Source organism: Meriones unguiculatus, chromosome 4 (assembly GCF_030254825.1).
Source record: "Meriones unguiculatus strain TT.TT164.6M chromosome 4, Bangor_MerUng_6.1, whole genome shotgun sequence".
NCBI lineage: Eukaryota > Metazoa > Chordata > Mammalia > Rodentia > Muridae > Meriones > Meriones unguiculatus.
The window spans coordinates 102,754,501-102,773,149 of NC_083352.1; the positions used below are offsets into that span (position 1 = coordinate 102,754,501).

An 18,649-nucleotide genomic window follows, 5' to 3' on the forward strand; every position below is an offset into this window, starting at 1 on the left:
AGCCTTCATGCTCTTAATCATTTTTCTTTTCATATTTTCCCCCCATTCTTTTCTTCTCCAGTTGGCAGTTTCATTTCTTTGTACTCAGTCTTTCTAGTCCTTCATTATGTACTGAGTGCTTTGTATGTTTCTCTGAGTGCCACTTTGGCCCACCTCTGCCCTGGGAAGGGAACGTTCTTCTCTGTACCTTTACGCTGTGTCTGTTATTTCTTCTGAGTGACTTGAAAATGGGCCATGGACTGGGGTAGGAGAAGGTGGGACATGCTTTGCAGGGCTTAAATAGTTTGTTGCTCATGGTGTTGTGTGAGTGTCACTGGCTTTCAGGGAACTGCAGAACCTGGTGACATCTCCTGTGAGTATTGTGAGGAAACCTCTGGATATTTGCTGACTCACAACATGAGTTATCATGCAAGGGACCCTGCCACTGGCTGAGGTAGAAGAGTTGCTGACCCCACTTCAGATACAACGATTCTTGATGTGGTGGTAAAGCCCCAGCCCAACCCTCCCACCTCCATGCTAGGGGTCAGGCAGGGTCACAGATGGGGCCCCAGGGAAGCTGGTTCTGCGGTTCCTATTTGCTTTACCCCAGAAGAAGGTGGACAGAGGTATTAGCCAGAGACTCCGCTGGTTGAGCAATAACATTTTCTGACACAAAAGTAGTTTGCTTTCCAGAAGTACAGTAACTGGTTCTCTAGACTCTTCACTGCCAGCCCTATTGCTACCTAGTGTGGCTGGCCTGGGAGGTCACCTGACATCTTTTAACTCACTGCTGGCTGGTTACTCCTAGCAATGGCTAACCACACGCCCCAAAAGGAAACTTCTCCTTCACTTGCTCTCATCCCCTTTCTGCCCCATAGCTACTCCAGCCTGTAAATAGACTGTAAGTGAATTCCCTGGTTTATTGAATTAGAGATCTCCTTCTACAGATCCCTGCCTCTGCCTGCCAAATAAAAACTGTGCTCTTGTACTGTCATTTGTTTCCTTTTGGAAGACTTTATAAGAGTCCAGGGTGGGTGTGACATGCGCCTGGAGCCTCTCCTGGCTCTCTCTGCTGTAAGAGACCAAGCTTTTCCCACGGTGTGGAGGCCTTGGTGTTGGGTCTTTAATACAGCCAAGCGCTGAAGCTCAGGAAGGGCTCTGTGGGATGTTTGGGTTGTGGCGGGGGCAGGGGTCAGAGGTGGCAGAGCAGAGCTGAGACATACAGGTCAGTGTGCTTGGGTACCAGGATTCCACTGTGGGCTGGAAGGCCATTCCCAGCTGCACTGGCTTAGTGTGTCCAAGAGCTGTATTGGCTGCTTTGCCACTTTCCCTGAGAATAGCTCTTACTGTCACCCCATTGTAGGTATAGTGGCCTAAATGCCCCCTAATTCCTGCTGAGAGCTAAGCTCCAGACCTGAGTCTTAGGCCTCCTATGAGAAGCTGACTCAAGAGCCAATGTGCTCAAGGCCACACAGCAGGAGGGCCAGCCTGGCCTAGAGTCTGATCTCATCTACTTGTGACTCCACAAGCTCTGTGTTGTGTGTGAGTGTGTATGTGGTAGGATTTCACTTTTAAAGGAAACACTTTGCTCAGGTCCTCCCGACGTTCATACCTCATTGATGAAGTCTCCAATGTCGCCTGGATGGGGCACCACAGGCCTGACTGGGTACTGGGGTTCAGCACCTACTGGCCGTTCATCCACTCTCCGCACACCAGGGGCCTTGCTCAGCACATGCTCCATGGCCTCCGGCTGTTGTAACTGGCTGAGGTCATAGTCCTGGGGATGGAGACCAAGTGGGTCAGGGGAACTGGAGCGTGGGGGCAGCACACAGGGAAACTAGGAGAACCCTGAGCACACCCTCCTTCAGTCTCGTCGCCTGCCCTGTGGGAACCACTGTACCAGTCTCCAGGCACCCTTACTGTCCTAGCCCATCCTTAGGCCTGCCCTTTCCACATACCACCTCTTCTCCATTTGCCCCAGTCCTGCCTGACCTCAGGGTAGCCATGGAATCTTGGCCTGCCAGATGCCTTGCAGGGGCCTCGACCTCCCCCCTGCACCCTCAAAAGTGAGCCTCCTGTCTGCAGCTCAGGAGCCTTGCACAGCCAGCCACCTTGCATCCTTAGTGATGACAGGAAAGGGCTGGGTTCTCATTGGCCTGACTAGATAGCTCTGTGTAATCTACCCATCCTGGTCAGAGACGCTCCCCCACAACACACACACACTGGAAATGTCCAGTAGGTGGATGTTGATGTCCCCAGAAGACTCTGGACTGTTTTCTCCAGGGCACGGGGCAGCAGTGGGTGGGGCTGGTGTCTGGAGAGGGAGGAGCATGTGAGGAGGGCAGATCTGCTGAGAGGATGCAGGCAGAGGTTGCACAGTCAGCCCAGACCTGAGCACACACATGGGAGAGGCTGCAGCCTGTGCCCAGAGCTGCGCCTCTGGTAAGGAGTATGCCATGCCTTTCCATAAGAAACAGGACAAGACATGTGAGGCCAAAAGGCCAGGGTGAGCCCTGCTGGGGCCGAGGGCTACTGTGGGGCGGCGGAGACCCGTGGCTCACCTGGTCCTCCTCTCCACCACCTTCCTCATCATACTTGAGGATGTTGTCGCGCACATCGTCCTCAGGGTCGATGAGCAGCTGCTTCGTGTGTCGCTCCTTCTCCCTCCGTTTCATCCACACAACGAACAGCAGGACCATGGCTGTGAGAGGAGGGGCCGCCCCGTGAGCAGTGTGTGTGCACATGATGTGCACAGGTTATAAGTGTGTGTGCATGCATGGCTTTTGTGTACACAAATGCGCACGCCCAGGCGTGCACATCTGATGAACATATTCTGTGTTCATCTACATAAGCAGTTAGGTATGTGCACATGATATGCACAGGTGTAGACACATGCATGTGAATACCAAGTCCCAACTATAGAGTGGAGGCCAGAGGACACCCAAGTCTGGATCTTTCACTCCCCACTGCATTTCTTTGAGGCTGGGTCTGTCCTTGAACCTGAATCTTGGCTGTCCGCCTGTAAGATCCAGTAATCCTGTTTCTTCACCCCCCAGTGGGGTGACAGGTGTGTGCATAGCTATGCCCGGGGCTCTTAGGAATTTGGGATCAGGTCTTTCTGCTTCTGCAGTCAGTGCTCTTACTACTGAAACATCGATCCTCAGTCCCTGCCATGCAATTCTTTCTGTGAACATTTTATCTGTAGTTGATTACATATCCAGATGTGGAATCTGGGATGGCTAATGGCCCACTGGATTCATTTTCTCCTTCATGGGGTTGGCTGACTGAGCACAAGTGTCACTACTTAAGGGGCAGGAGGACAAGGGTAGAGGGTGAACTAAGAGACCACTATTCTTAAAACCATTAGAAGGTGAGGCTTTGGGTCCAGAAGGCAAAAGGGAGGGCTTCAGGGTACCACATTTCTAGGCAGGAGCCATGGGGGAGGGGGAGTGATGGCTCTATGGTGGAAGGAGACTGGGGCAGGGGAGTCCAGAAAAGTGCCTCTAGCAGGAAGTCTAGGGGTGAGTGGAAGCCATTTCCTGTACCTCCCAGGTCACCCCAGAAACACACTGGGATAAGGGATAGCTGACTCAGGAGGGAAGGCTAACTGGAGAACAATCCCAGTGGTTCTTCTACCCAAAGGACTCAGGCTCAGAATAAGAGATGATGTTCCCTCCCTGTCACATGTGTAGATGTGTCTCCTTTGCACTTGTCCTGTGGCATTCTGCTTATCTCTGGACCTCTGGGAAGGGGAGTGCTCAGCTTTTGCATGCTCTCTGATAGGTCTCTGTTCCTGCCTGGGTTCTGAGGGCAGGGCTCCCGTGAACAGGAGACAGGGGACCTCATCATCATGAGGGTATAGTTTCTTCATGTGTGCTTTCTGCAGCTGCCACTGTCTCCCCACTGTTAGATGTGGAGGTGGAGAAGGAAGAGGAGGAAGAGGAGGGGGGCAGACAAATCCTCTAGGGCGCAGGGAAGAGACAGTGAGGGGGGTGTGGGCAGTGTTGCAGGCTGCCTGAAGGGTGGTCACCTTGATCAAATGGTTTGATTGAGTGATGGGACAAGAAAGACTGCAGCTAGCGTAGGCTCAGAGGCCAAAAGCCTGGCAAGTGACAGATAGTATTTCTTTCAAGCATAGGATGAGGTGATAGCCAGGGGTCCTCTTGGTGTGGCCCACACCGTGGACAGGGAACTGGAGAGAGAGAGTAGGGGAGGTCCCACCTGTGAGCATCTAAGCAGAAACCAGAAACCTTGAGTCACTTTCCACCAGATCAAGTGGCCAGGGAGGCAGCTGTGCAGCTGGTGTCTTAGCTGTGTCACCTGAGGAGACGTGTGGAAGAAGGAATGTGCCCCCTGTGTGCCTCACCTGTTAGGACCACAGGGCTGTCTGTATTCTGATCCCTGGCTTTATATGCCCAGCAGGTTGGGCCTGGGTTTCCTCTCTGGCTGGTAGGTCCACTCACACCCACAGGGGCACTGCCTAATTTTGTATTGTCCATCCCTGCCCCTTGTGTTTTCAGAGGAGGATGTGGGCCCTATCCCTGCCCTGATGTCACCCCCTTCCCATAGTGGGGATGCTTCTGATCCCACGTAAAAGAGACATCACACTGACCATCTGGTCAGATGCCTTGAAACCAGAAGTAGAGGGAACCCCGCATCTGGGACACTTGCCAGTACTCACTTAGCAGGATCACGATGCAGATGAGAATAGCCACAATGGCGCCTGTGCCCAGGCCAGCGGCAGCCACGGCACCAATGGTGGTGCAGTCGCCGTTCTCATCACACGGGCACACCTTGACTTTAATGATGGACGTGTTGGACAGGGGAGGGTTGCCAGAGTCCGTGACGATGATGGGGACATCATACACCCCGGCTTCCAGGTACAGAATGCGCAAACTGAGCTGGGCATAGTCACCTGGAGTAAGGAAAAGCAGCATTCAACTGATGGGCAGCTGTCCTTCCCAAGGAAGACTTCCACGGGCGGGCACTGAGTCTGATGGTGTGAAAATCTCTTTCTCACAAACATGTGCATTTACATACATCCAGCGCACAATGTACTCATATGCACACTTATCACAAATATACCATACACACGCGCATGTGCACACATATGTACACATATGCTTGCACGCAGGCACGTGTGCGCACACACAGACACACACGCACACACGCACACGGGAGGATCTGAGTTTTATCCCCCCAGGACCTGTCTGGCACAGAGGGCACACTTATAGGCTCAGAGCTGGGCAGGCAAGAGCAGGCAGATCTTTAGAGCTTTCTGGCCAGCCAGAGAGGCTCTGCCTGAAAAAACAAGGTGGGCAGCTCCCAGGAACAGCAGTGGAGCCTGACTGTGACCTGCTGTGTACATGCTCACACATGTATCTGCACGTATGTGTGCCTGAATAATACATTGACACACAAAGCTAAAACATGGGACGTATCAAAAAAGAAAGGGAGTCAACATGAAGGATGAAGAAAGAATTTCCTGAATGTGTAGAGTTTCATAAAATCAATTAGAAAAAAAAAAAAACAATCTCTCCCAAAGGGAGGGAAAAAAAGGGCAAAGGTCTTGAGCCGGAACCCAAACCTCTACCAGGTGCCCAGAGATAGAGGACAGCAGCGGCTTTGTTTCCTGAAGCAACACCCTGTCATGCTGGCAAGGGCCTGAGGAACAGGTAGTTCTGCTGGTGGAAGCATAAACGGGCATTGCGTCTCTGGGAAGGTGTAATTCTCTTAGCACTGGCTACCCAGGAAGGAGTGCCTCCTAAGGGATATAGTCTTCAGGGCCAGTCAACCCACCATGGCTGCCCGCATGGGCTGAGCCAGGCCCTTTCTAGAACGGTGAGTGGCAGGGACAGGGGTAGACAGGGCTGTATCTCTGGCCTTATGTGTGAACTGTCTGGGTGGCGAGGGCTGTCTCCCATCTTCCTGGCCCACTGTTCCTTGGTGAGGGATCCTGGGCCACATCCTAGATTGTGGTTCTGCCCGTGGCCAGGGCACTGTCGGGTGGGCTCACCATTCAGGCGGGTGATGGTCCAATTCTTCTTCACCGTTGTGGGGATGAAGGGCAACTCAAAGACGTAGGGGCCAATGTTGGGGTCCATATCAGCATCGGCTGCGGTGATGTTGATGGTGTTGAGGCCGGGCCTCTCGCAGATCTGTGCCTCCTTGGGCAGCAGCTGTGGCGCGTTATCATTGATGTCAATGAGGTAGATCTGCAGGGTCCCAGTGCCGCTGGCCGGGGGGATCCCTGAAGGACAGATTGGGGTGAGCACACAGGGCCCTACATAGACAGACAGATAAGTACACTCCCCAGGAAGACACACAGCCACGCAATGATTGGAGTACACGTGTCATCTTGTTATCTGTTGTGGAACAGAACCCAGGTGTTCTTTCCTCGATGGGGCTGGCTGCTCATCATAGGCTGTCTGTGCTGCCAACTTGAATTTTGTGCTTTTTTTTTTTTTTTTTTTTTTTTTGGTTTTGTGGGTATGGATGTTTTGCCTGCATGTATGTCTCTGTGTAGTGCTCACAGAGGCCAGAAGAGGGTGTCAGACCCCCTGAAACTAGAGTTATAAATGTTTGCCATGGGGATTGAACCTGGGTCCTCTGGAAGAGTAGTCAGTCAGTCTTAACCACTGAGCCATCTCTCCAGTGCCTGTATAGCCAACTTTGTACTGTAAGGACCACAGGGCCTGGGGACAGCCAGTTGGGTTAGGATTTCCTTGGCTTTCACTTGTTATGGGACCAGATTTGGGGCCACAGTAGTTCTTGCTGTTGAAGTTTCAACTGCTCAGGTCTCCCAAGAACCCACCAGCACAATCCTGCCTTGGGGCCTTTGCTCGTCTTCCTTCCAAGAACAAAATGTGCTCCTTCCCCACCCTTGGCTTCTCCCAACACCTTTACTCCCTCCCAGCTCTTCTCTCTACTAAAATGATCTGTTCTTGTTTCTCCGTCTCTGCAGGGCAGAACGGCTGCCCTCACTGCTCTCCTCTTTTTCTGTTCTGTTTAAGGGGAGAACTGGAGCTCAAGTGTTAGCCCAGACTGTCCGCTGGGAGGCTAGGTTCCAGCTAGATTGATCCCCTGACTAAGTTCTGGTTGTCACAAACTGAGCAGGGATCTTGTGTAGTGCCTCCTGGACATCCCCAGGAGAGCATGGCTGAGCACTGCACCCTTCCTGCTCTTCCTTCTGCTTGCCAGAATGTGGTCCTGATGCCTGGAGCATCCATGCTGGACCATGCCGAGGCACAGCATGGCCATGGTGTGAGTGGGGTGGGCTTGGTTATCAAATCTCACCCTGGCTTCCAGGTTTCAGACTTCACTCTCTAAGTTGCTGAGGCTTGAACATACTCTGTAGCCCAGGCTGGCCTTGAGATTTCAACCCTCTTACCCCAGTCTCTTGAGTCACCAGGCCTGGACACTTCTCTTCCCTCCCTTCCCCTTTCCTCCCCTTTCTCCCTTCTCCTTGCCCTTTACTGTCCCTTTTGCTGTACTGGGAGAGAACCCAGAGCCTCATACATGCTAGGTAGGCACTGTATGAATGAGCTATACCCCCAGCTCCAGGCCTCCTTAATGTGAGAAAAAAATCCCTCTCAATCTTGTTGTAGTTACTGCTATCCTGCAGATGAAATGACCTCTACTGGGCAACAGGCTTTGCCAGGCAGGGGCTTAGGTCTGTCCTAATCTCTGGTAGGCACCAGGCCCTCAGTGTGTTCTAGCTGAGGCTTGTCTCTTCTGACTCTGGGTAGGTGGCTGGCCTTCAGTAGGCTCTCAGTGAATGATAGGATAGTCTTCGTTATCGCTGTGGAGAACACTGACCCCTGGATCACTCATAGGCCTGTCATCACCCATGAGTGATGTGACTCTCAGTGATAGTAGGCTCCTCCCATTCTGCCAAGGAGAAAGCTGAGGCCCAGAGAGGCCAGGGCTCTCCCAGGAGCAATGGTGCTAGACTGATCTCTGCTCAGAATTTCATTTACCTAACCTCCAACACACGGAACCCATGAGAGTGCTCAGCTAGACTTCAGGGTGCTGTGGGTCTTGAAATGGGCCTCTTCGGCATTGGTTCCTCCTGTGCTTGGTCCACAGTCCTCAGAAGCCTCATGAGAAGCTGCACTTTCTTCCTTAGCATGGCACATCATCCTTCTTGTTCCATTCCACATGCCCTTTCTCTGTGCTGCCTGCCTACTGACCGCCTAGTGCCCTCCCTTGCTCCCAAGGGCTGTGAGGCCTACTCTGAGTCCCAGTCACACGGGCCTTCCTGCCTTTCCAGCCTAAGGTGCCAGCTAACAGTGCTGAAGAGTAGCAGGTCTGTTCTTGCTAGTAAAGGCAGGTTGGGATAGCCATCTGACACAAAATTTTCTGGTTCTTGACTGCCCTGGAGCCCTGAGTGAATGAGGGACACTGGGAACACTGTGGGGACACAATTGGGTAAAGGAGTAAGCAGGAGGAAGCCCTCTAGACCTCTCTGTAACTCTCTGGGTACCATTGGGCCCCCTTGCCCACAATCCCAGGACAGGGGAAGCTGCTATGACAGAGCCTCCCTGGAATGGGACACACCATTGTCAGCCGCCAGGAAGGTGGCCTCATACACATTGTTCTTGGTATAGAGGGACTCTCGGTCCAGGACTGCGGCTGTGGTGATCTGCCCATTGGATGTGTTGATATGCAGCCAGTTTGCAGGGTCAGACAGCTTTGAGTACCTGCAGACAGGAAACCAGAGGCAAGGTGAAGGCCCCAGTGCCCTCCACCCAGCCAGCGTTCTGGATCACAGTGCACTGGCATTTCTGTCCTCAGAGCCCTTGGAGGTTTCATGCACCTCTGTGTCCCTCCCACAGAGGGACAGGCCACAGCAGTGGCTCATGTCTTAGTTTCTGGAGGACTCCAGGAGGCTGTGCTCTCATCATCTACATCTTGCAGGTGGGTGGCTACCCTGAGGTACAGAGAATGTAAGCGGCTTGCTCAAATCGCTCACCACTGTCAGTGAGGCCTGCCTGGCACCACAGTCTAAGCATCTTCCTTGTCAGCCTGGACATGGTGACAGTGCTCACCAATGCCCAAGGCTGTCCTCCCCCTCTCCCTACCGGGCTTCCTGGTTTTTCAGGCTTCTTTGGGCTTTCTGGGACTCTTCTGTGTGGCGCATAGGACTGTATCCAACTTTGAGGGTCACACAGGGCCAGGCTATGCTGAAGACTCACCTCACGGCTTGCTGCATGAACCGGTCAGGGTCCACCGCGGAAAACGTGGTGAGCGCGGTTCCGGCAGGCACACCCTCTTCCAGGCGGATCAGTTTGTGGTTGGAGGGGAAGTAGGGGGCCTCGTTGACATCGGTGACAGAGATGGTCACCCCCGCTGTGGACTGGAAGGACATCTGGATCCCGCTGGCCAGGGGCGCCTGGTTGGACACCATTACGGTCAGCATGAAGGCACGGTTCAGCTCATAGTCCACTGCCTGGAAGAAGGGACAGGTGAACGGGGGTTTCCCACCACGGGCATGGGGCTTGACATACCACTGCCCAGTTTCTTCGACGCTCCCTGCCTTGCTTTGGATGGTGGCCTGGTTTCCACTGTCTCCCTACACCAGACTCTTGTCTCTGTTCTGGGTTCTGGCCAGTGAGAGGATAGAGGGCTTGGGGTAAAGGGTCTCTAGCCAGTAGCCCCATGCCTTGATGAGGAAGAGGCTGGTTTTCTGGGGGCATCATCTTTTTGACTGAGCTTCCTAAGTGTTGGGATTGATTGCAGGTGTGTGCCTCCATGCCTGGCTTCATGAGTTCTCAAGAAAAATTCCTGAATTGCTGAGTAGTCTGGAGAGTCACTGAAGCCACGGGAGGCTCAGAAAATGCAGCCGAGGGCCAAGAGTAATGGTGGCCAAAGGTTGATTTTGGTCTTAGGGTAAGATGGGTCAGTGGGTAAAGACATCTTCAGCCATGCCTGATGATGAGTTTGATCCCCAGAATCCACCGCTTGGAGGAGAGAACAGACTCCTGCAAGTTGTTCTCTAACAGCCTCATGCACAAGTAGCACGTGTCCCCCCCTCCCCCACTAGATAAGGTTTAAAGAGTGAGTTTCTGCTGGACACAGTGGTGCATGCCTGCAGTCCTAGCGTTCAGGAGGCTGAGACAGGAAGGCTGCAAGCTGGAGGTCAGCCCGGAATACACACGGAAGATGCCTCACAGCCCAGACCAAACCAAGCCAAATAGCAGTGCTTAAGCTCTTACTTGCTTAACTTTTTCTTGTACTTGTTACTAATGTTGTGCCTCCGGTTGGAGACTTACAGTAATATAAATGCAGTTCTGGGGTCAGAATAAAATGTCTGTTCCTAGGCTAGAGTCCAACAGTGGGGCAAGTTTCTCCCAGTGACTCCTGTCTCATGCATGTCCACCCAGAGGGGTGTGCAGGGTCTTGCGCCAGATGTGGCTTCTTGCCTCCAATTGCTTCTGACTTCTGCCTGTCTTCAGACCTCCTCTTTGTGCTGATTAGTTTTAGGTCAGCTTGTAACACAGGGAAAGGGTACCTCAACTGAAGAAATGCTACCACCAGGTTGGCCTGTGGTACGTCTGCTTGACTGGTGAATGATGTGAGGACCCAGCTCACTGTGGGTGGGGCCGCCCTGGGGCAGAAGCTATAACAAAGCAGGCTGAGCAAGCTATGGGGGCAAGCCAGTAAGCAGCTCTCCTCCATGGCCTCCACATCAGCTCCTGCCTCCAGGCTCCTGCCCTGACTTCCCTCCATGATAGATTGTGCCTGGGACATAGAAGGTGAAACAAATCCTTTCCTCACCAAGTTAGGTTTGGCTCTGGTGCTTATTACAGCAATAGAACCCCCAAGTAAGACACTCTCTGACTTTCCCTCTTAAAGACCTCTGAGGTTGCACTGGGCTGACCCAGATGGTCCAGGCCCACCTCAAACCTTAAGCCCCTCGACGCTGTCACATCTCCAAAGACTCTGCTGCTGTCTGGGACACATAGTCACAGGTTGTAGAAACAGGGAAGGGGTCCTGGGGGAGATGGCACTGAAGGTGTTTCCAGGCCCCTGCTGTTGAGAAAAGTTTCTACACCGGGTTGGAACTTAGGTGAGTGCAAGACAACGGGATGCTAAGAGTGGTCCTCGTGAGAATCGGCAGATGGATGATGCAGAGGCCAGTATACCACGCTGCAGCTTGTGTTAGTCTCTGGGAGGGTCCAGGCTGTCATTACCCGAGTCCATAGGCCAGGCCTTGATGACCATAAGCAAGACAGCCACATACCACAGCTCTCCAGCCACCAGCCTCTTCCTGAAGGACCTTCCTGGCTAACACTTTCCTCAAAGGAAGCTCGCGAGAACAGGGGTTGGACACTTGGCTCAGATGCCATCAGATCCCAATGTGGGAACACCCACAGCCAACTGACTCAGCTTCTCGAGCAGGGCAAAGGTAGGTAGCATGTGAAGCTTGACAGTCACTGGGGAGTTCACATGGCAGGTCACATGGCCTGCCCGGGTCTTCATGAGCTGTTTAGGGAAGAGCTTTGTTTGTGGAGCCAGCTTGCTACTTGTGTCTGTGTCCCACCTTCATGTACCACCCTGTGTGCTGAGCCTGACCCCTGAGTCTGTGGCTAAGTGGCTCTGAACTCATCCTATCCCTGGATTTTGTAAGTACCTGTCCTTGAGGCCCTGAACCGGGGTGTCCCAGCGCTGCCACTAGGTGAAGTATCTATGCATGGAAAGGAATTCAAAACTAGATAATAGTGTCACTGGGCATGGGAAAGAAACAGAGGCACTGAATCTAGAGGGGTCAAGAGGGTGTCAGAGAGGCTTCTGGCTCCCTGACGGTGACCTTGGTGAGCCCTCCCTCTCCCCAAGCCTGGTCTTGGGGAGGCAGTGGAGACACAATTTCCTAAGCTCTGAGTAAGACCTCACCTCTCCATGGCACCCATGATGTCACCTGTCACTGTCCCCAGGTCCAGGAGTATGGTCAGGGTGGTGCCTCTGCCTCCTTAGCTGGTGAGTTTAGCTGTATGAGTGGGGAATGATCTGGTCCCTCCTCCCTCCCTTGCCGTACCTCTGCCTGGTTGTACTGTGTTGCTGGACTCCATACAGGTGAATTTATAGGTGGGGCCTGTGCTCACAGGGTCACTGGACTGGACCCACAACCACCTGGCCTGGCTGCAAGTCTTCCAAGGCTCCCAGGGAAGAGTAACCGGCACCCTTCCCTTGGAAGGTCTCATGGAGGCTTTTAGGCCAGAAACAGTGAGCCTCCCTCAGACCTATTTAGTCTTGGCTCCTCTGTACTTAAACTGTAGGTGATACCAAAACTCCCAGAACTGCTACCACACTGTGACTGAGTCTTCCTCTTGCAGAATCAATGATTGGCAATGCCTGCAACCCCTCCTGGAAGCCTGAGGCAGAGGCCAGTCTATTGTAACAGGCCGCTTCATAAAACTGGAGGGCAGAGTCTCTCTGTGTTTATTGGCTCATGTCCCTGTGGTACATGGAATCACATTGTATGTGATGCACTAAGAATTGTGTCCTTCCAGAAACACTATTGCCAATAAAACCCACAGGTAGGAAAGATAAGACACACCTGTAATGTGGAAACCAATAGAAAATTTTCTCTGACAGTTTCAGTTAGGGTGCCTGTGCTCCCTTCAATGACCCTCGGCCCAAAAGAGAGGCCCAAGTGCATCCTGGAGAGGCGGGCCCTAGAATCAAGCCAGAGAGGAGCCTTAGCACAACACCCTGCTCTCTGAGAACTGTACCAGAGGGAGTGTGTGTGTGTGTGTGTGTGTGTGTGTGTGTGGCCTCATGTGAACAAGGGGGTCTGTTTCACAGAGTAATGCCAGCCAGGACATGAAGGCCAGAATATGAACTGTGCCATCTCTCCTTTCCCAGTGGGAAATTGTGGGTGAGAGGTAGAGGCGGGAGGATCAGGAGGATCGGGAATTTAAGGCCAGCTTCAACGTCACAAGCTTGAGGCCAGCCTGAGTTAGGAAGACCCTGTGGAGGTTGTCTCCAAAGGGTTTGGTCCTCCACCATAGGTGCCCGGGCAGACGCTCATGTACCTGGACCAGGGAATGTGCACATAGCAGTCACCCACCTTCACCACGGTGACCATGCCTTCATTGGTGACAGGGTCTGTGCGAACACTGAAGTGCCCCGAGGGGTCCCCACTTATTATTCGGTAGACGGCATTCCAGTTGGGTGAGTGGGGCTGATCGCGGTCCATTACTGTGAGGTTGGCAACTACTGTCTCCACGCGGTTTTCCGGAACCTCTCCTGCAAACTTCGAAATTGAAGGAAGAATGTCAGGGCCTCGGATGGGAGCCTGGGGAGCCAGACTCCCTGCCGACACTGGGAAGCATCAGGATTGCTGCTCTGGAGTAGATGCCCTAGGTAGATGGGGCAACTGGTGTTCACTGCGATGGCAGCTGGGTGCCAAAAAGAGAGTGCCCTGACTCTTTTGGCCTAGGCCCGGCTGCATCTGACGCCATCTGTACATAACTACTCAGAACAAACCTCATGTTTGCAGTAAGCTCTTGCCCCGCCCCCAAGCTCAAGCTTTGCTCATGTGCATGGAGGGTCAATGGCAGGTAGCTAGGAGGGATATGTGATGGAGAGTGGGGCAAGGAGGAGTCAGCTGCAGGCGGCTTCTGAGAGAAGCACATCCTGGCTCCTGCCACCATGGGGTAAGCCACCATGTCTCATGGTGGAAGCCTCTCTAATGCTAAAGCACCATGAGGTTGCAGTGTGCACCCAGGAAGGCTCTGTGGGCTCATTTGGAGTGGGGGAGGGGGTGTCTGCCTTAGGAATCCAAGTGCCCTCTGCTGACTGTGGCCCACCCCTGGGGCTGGCCCAGCAGCTTTGAGATCACATGCTTTGCTGTCTTGAAATTCACCTTAGCAAGATAAATAATTGTCATGTCAGTTCAAGTCAGATGGGAGCCCACTGTACGTATCCTAGAGGATATTTCCCCAGCACCTCGCAATGCTGTTCTTGAACCTTCCTCTTCTAGCCTTTCGTTGGAACAATGGATGGAAGCAAAGGGTTACTGTAAAGCAGAGACTTCCCTTGATTTTCAAGCCATGTTCAGCTTCGCTGCCCTGGAGCAAAGAGGCCTGAGGCTGGGGAAGATTCCCCCCAGGAAGCACGAGAGGAAATAAGTGGGCACAGCCGGTTTCCAGAGAGTTCTGGGAGGTGAAATCCTGCCTTCAAACCTTCTGCCTCTCTGCCATTTAGCACAGAGGGGCACAGGCAGTCACATGTGTCCAGTGTCTGGCTCCCTTACTGGGCTCCCAGGTTCCTCTGTGTGGCTGGGCGAAGCTGTCATTGCTGGTGGCCTCCATGGTGAGGTTCCCTCTTCCTGCCACTGCCTCCAAGTTGGCAATAGGGTTGCCATAGTGTCTGAGTGTCCCCACAAAGTGATATGGTGAGGCTTCCTTGGAGGGAGATCACAGATGCTTGGGGAGCAGTGTTGCAGGCTGAATTATGTCCCCCAAATTTATAGGTTGAGGCCCTCAGCCCCAGCACTTCAGCCTGTAACCTGTCTCAAGAGGTGTCAGCATGAGGCTGGAGTTGTCCTGACCCAGCCTGTCTGGTATCTTTGTTAGAATAGTCCCAGTGACATATGCATCGAAGGTGTAGTAGTTATTTTTTCTTATTGTTATAGCTAAATCTCTCACAAAAGCAACATAAGGGAAGTTATTTTTTTGCTCACAGTTTGAGGGCTCAGTCCACCATGGCAGGTAAGTCTGCCTCTCTGCCTTCTCACCAGGCTTTTCTCCTGGCCTGTCTGTGGTGTCCCTCAGAAGTACTGGAGGCCTCCTCTGTGTAAGGGTGAACACTGGAGGGAGTGTTGAGGAAGCTGGGGTGATGCTGGGTGGGAGGGATTCAAGCTCTGGGCTCAGCCCTGTGGCCACTACCTCAGAGCTACTTCAGCTCCCAGTTAATGATTTATAGCTGTGTGTGTGTGTGTGTGTGTGTGTGTGTGTGTGTGAGTATAATTAAGGGTACAAAGTTCATTCCAGTTTTAAGATGCTAATTTTTAAGTCCCAGGAACTTGTGCTGGATCAAAATCTCTCTTCTTCTGGGCCAGGCGGCTTGCTGCTAGCATGAGAGGCTGGCAAGACACGGGCAGAGGCCACACTTCCACATCCAGCTAGACTCAGGGTTAGCCCAAGTCTAATCCCACAGTTGAGAGTAGCCTTCTCAGGCAGGCAGGTCACCCTGGAGGACAACATACACTACATCCTGGTTATTGGGATAGATGTTACTAGCAGAACCTCAAAACTTGGAGACTATGGGCACAGATCCTTGGCTCTTAAGTTCAGTGGACTCCTGCCACTGGGGAAATAATTTCAGGTCTAGTGAGTGAGCCATCTCCCTGTGATTGCTGCATGCTCTCTGGTTAAGCATCTTCTGAAGTCCCGGGTGTTGAAGAACTGGTCCCTAGCCCATGGCAGTGTTGTGGTGAAAACTAGAGTAGGTGTGGGTTAGTGGGAGGAAGTCAGATCACTGGGTGGGGTTGTGCCCCCCCCCCCAAGAGGGATATGAAGATCCTGACCCCTTCTTGTCTCTGTCTTTGCTTTCTGGTGACTAAGTGAGCCGTTTCTTCTTCATGCTTCCCACCATGATTTGTAGCCTCAACACATGGGGCCACAGCGATTAGGGATGGGATCCTCTGAAAACAAGAGCCAAAATAGGCTTTTCCTCTTTGTCCACCAGTGATCTCATTGTCATAGTGGCAGAGAGCCAATACCATGCGTGTAGTATAGCTTGGCTGAGTGCTCTTCAGGTGGTCACTGTCCCTATACGCTGTCCCTTGTCCTGCTGGGAGGTGACCTATGGGAACACCATGACCTTATCACCCCTTTCAATCATTTAACTCGGTGTCACTCACCCCTTTTGGGGGACAGATCATGCTGCACAGGCAAATGCAAATGTTACTATAGACATATTTCATAGGCTGGGCCTGCATGACTTTGCCCCTCTTTCCCGGTGGAGGGACAGTGTGGAAAGGTTTGCCAGTCACTCCCAGCTCTTACTGCCAAGGGCTGGGCTGGGCTAGGACTGCCTAGTGTTTGCAGGTAAAGCCTGTGCTCATTCAGATGTTAGCTTCCTCGAACAAGCGATGTCCCTATCTTGGCATTGATCACACACTAATGTAAAATGTGGACAAGCTTTCTGGGCTCACAGAGGTCTGGACAGCAGCCAGGGCCACACACTGAGAAGGGATCCAGAATAGCTCAAGAGTGGCTATGTGTGGGTGGGAGGGCCAGGGCTCAGAGGGAAGCCACAGTTGCTGGGTCTCAGGACTCTTCTGTGCTGTTGGAATCTGTGCATGGGGTAGGTTGGAGGCTCCTGGGACATAGTCTGAAGGTTGATTTCCACCCCAGGTGCCCCTTCATAGGGGAGTGCCTATGGCAGGGTGGTCCCGGATGAGCTATGGGCTCTGCCCTCCGGGGGGCACTGCAGCTGCACAGGAGCAGAAGAAAATAACTTTTAATTAACACTTAAGAATAGGAATTGGAGCTGGCAAATCCCTGCGTTTCTTTAGCTTTGCTTGATTGTTCTTGATTAAGCTTCACAAAAATAGCCCATGTGTGGTGTGTGGTCGACCTGCCAGCACACTTCCACCGTGAAGTGTGTGCCGGGGCACCTGCCTGCCACTCATTTGGATGGGGCCCTCGCCAGGGCCACCTGGAGCCCAAGTACATGCAGTTGTCTATGGAGATCATACTGGAGAGGAGGTGTGGAAAAGTGTTCTGTACGCGAGGGACTTCAGGCTGCCACCTGTTCGTCCCCCCTTGCCCTCCATGTCCCAGGCAACCAAGAGTCTCGACCTTCCTTCATGGTTGCTTGGAGGCAGGACCAGCCCTCTGAGGGAGCTTTGTGCCATTATGCTTCAGATTGAAGTTCCAGTGTGACCGTGCCGCTGCCTGTTTGTGGCAGCATGTGCTGCCTGGGTCATAGGATTTCTTCTGTGTCCCAACACAAAGGACTCCAGAGCTTGCTCCAGAGCTTCCTTCCTCTCACCCACTGCTCACGGATGGCATGGGACGTGGCAGGGTGTTTGCAGTGTGGCTGATCCACACATATGAGGGACGATGATGTTCAGTTAGATTAGAAGTGATGGTCTAGGCCAGACAGAGCTCAGATTCACCGGCAGAACCCTGGCCATCTGCAGAGGGCCTCCTGCTGTGCTCAGGTGAGGGGAACTCCCCTGACACTCAGTGTCAGCGCTGTCTCACTGGGGGCCACGTCACCCTCAAGCAGTGCTGTAGGGCCTGCGCAGCAGCCTAGCAGGTGCTGGAGCCTTGCCTTGGAGTCAGAGCTGTTAAGTTTGACCTCAGAAGGTCTCAGAGTCTGAGATAGGACTCGTCCATTTGACATAGGAGTAAGCCTTGCAGGCTCTCTGCCTGTCTGGAGCCAGGGTATCCCATCCTTCCTGACCAGCACAGCCTTCTTAGAGCTCTTTGGAATGAGCAAGGTGGCATGGAGAGGAGACGGGGCCATGTGTGGCAGGGTTAGGAGGCAGACTGGATCCGTGAGCACCACACACCCACGTCTGGGGCCCCTTTCAGTGCCATCAGCTTGTGACGAACACCCTCTTCCTGCAGGCATGCTCCTCAAAATGCTCAGGCCACTGTGGTGTGCTATCTCTTCTGCTGGTGATGAGCCCAAAGCTGTGCTCTTTTAGCTTCCCTCTGGCCTGGTTCTCATGGTGACCATACCATCCTGCAGCAGTCTCCTGAGGGTAGGTATGGGTGCCCTGAAGTCAGGAGGCCTGTGTGGTTCCTGCACCCCAATATCTGTACTCCAGCAGTCGTACTTGGTTATAAGTGTGTGCTCCTGGCAGCACAGGTGGCCCTGACTTTTGGAGGCTCTCAACCCTGTATGATTATCCCAGGACTGATACCTGGCTCAGGAGCACTGTCCTGATTGTTTTTATTATTATTACTTGTGAAGACGAACCTTAATTGAGAAAATGCCTCCATCATATTACCTGTAGGCATGTCTCTGGGTCATTTTCTTGATTAATGGACGTTGTGGGAGGCCCAGAACACTTTGGGTGGTGCCCCCCAGGTGTGGTCCTGGGTGCTAAAATAAAGCAAACTGAGCAAGCCATGGGGGCAGGTCAGTAAGCAGCGTTCCTTCACGGTCTCTGCTTCAGTCCCTGTCTCAGGTTTCTACCCTGCCTGCCCTTCGTGATTGACTGTGGTCAGAATGTGCCGTGGTGTTTTACCACAGCAAGAGGGACCTAATAAAGACAAATGGGTTTGTGTCTGTGGTTCCGGCTGCATTCCTGACAAGGTCACCCTGGGTGAGTTCCCTGCCTTCCTGCGGTGGCTATGGCAAGGCATGGTCAGGGGTGGCCCCCGTGTGGGCCTGGCACCAACGTGCCAGCTGAGAGTTCCTGCACTGCCACAGAAGGTGATTGCCACGCCGAGCGCTGCTCAGTAAGCCCACCAGAGGCCTGTCATCCAGGCCCAGGACAGAAGAAGACTGTGCCCAGGGTGCCTTGCAGCCCCTGGGCTTCCTCTTGTCTGTCAGTAGTAGAACAAAAAGATGGAACCCAGAGAGAAGCCCCACCAGAATTCTCAAGGCCTCCCTGGCCAGAGAACCAGGGCAAGCAGCTCCTCTAATTCCTCTACCCATCGTTTTGCTGCTGTTGCTTTTGGACAGGGACAAGATCACC

The 18,649-nt window shown here is 53.1% G+C and overlaps 1 protein-coding gene across 2 annotated transcripts in view; it reads right to left on the reverse strand.

Annotated features, from left to right (window-relative positions):
- Positions 1-18,649, reverse strand: part of Cdh4 (cadherin 4) — a 451,285-nt gene that overhangs the window by 7,993 nt on the left and 424,643 nt on the right. The window contains exons 9-15 of one of the 2 annotated variants that reach the window (XM_060382742.1): positions 13,052-13,237; positions 9,177-9,373; positions 8,539-8,681; positions 5,996-6,229; positions 4,661-4,894; positions 2,541-2,680; positions 1,592-1,756 (exon numbers count right to left, since the gene is read on the reverse strand). In XM_060382742.1, the coding sequence (XP_060238725.1) occupies positions 1,592-1,756; positions 2,541-2,680; positions 4,661-4,894; positions 5,996-6,229; positions 8,539-8,681; positions 9,177-9,373; positions 13,052-13,237 (1,299 nt within the window). Of the gene's footprint in view, positions 1-1,591; positions 1,757-2,540; positions 2,681-4,660; positions 4,895-5,995; positions 6,230-8,538; positions 8,682-9,176; positions 9,431-13,051; positions 13,238-18,649 lie in introns of both variants that reach the window. The other variant, XM_060382741.1, reaches the window with a different exon arrangement.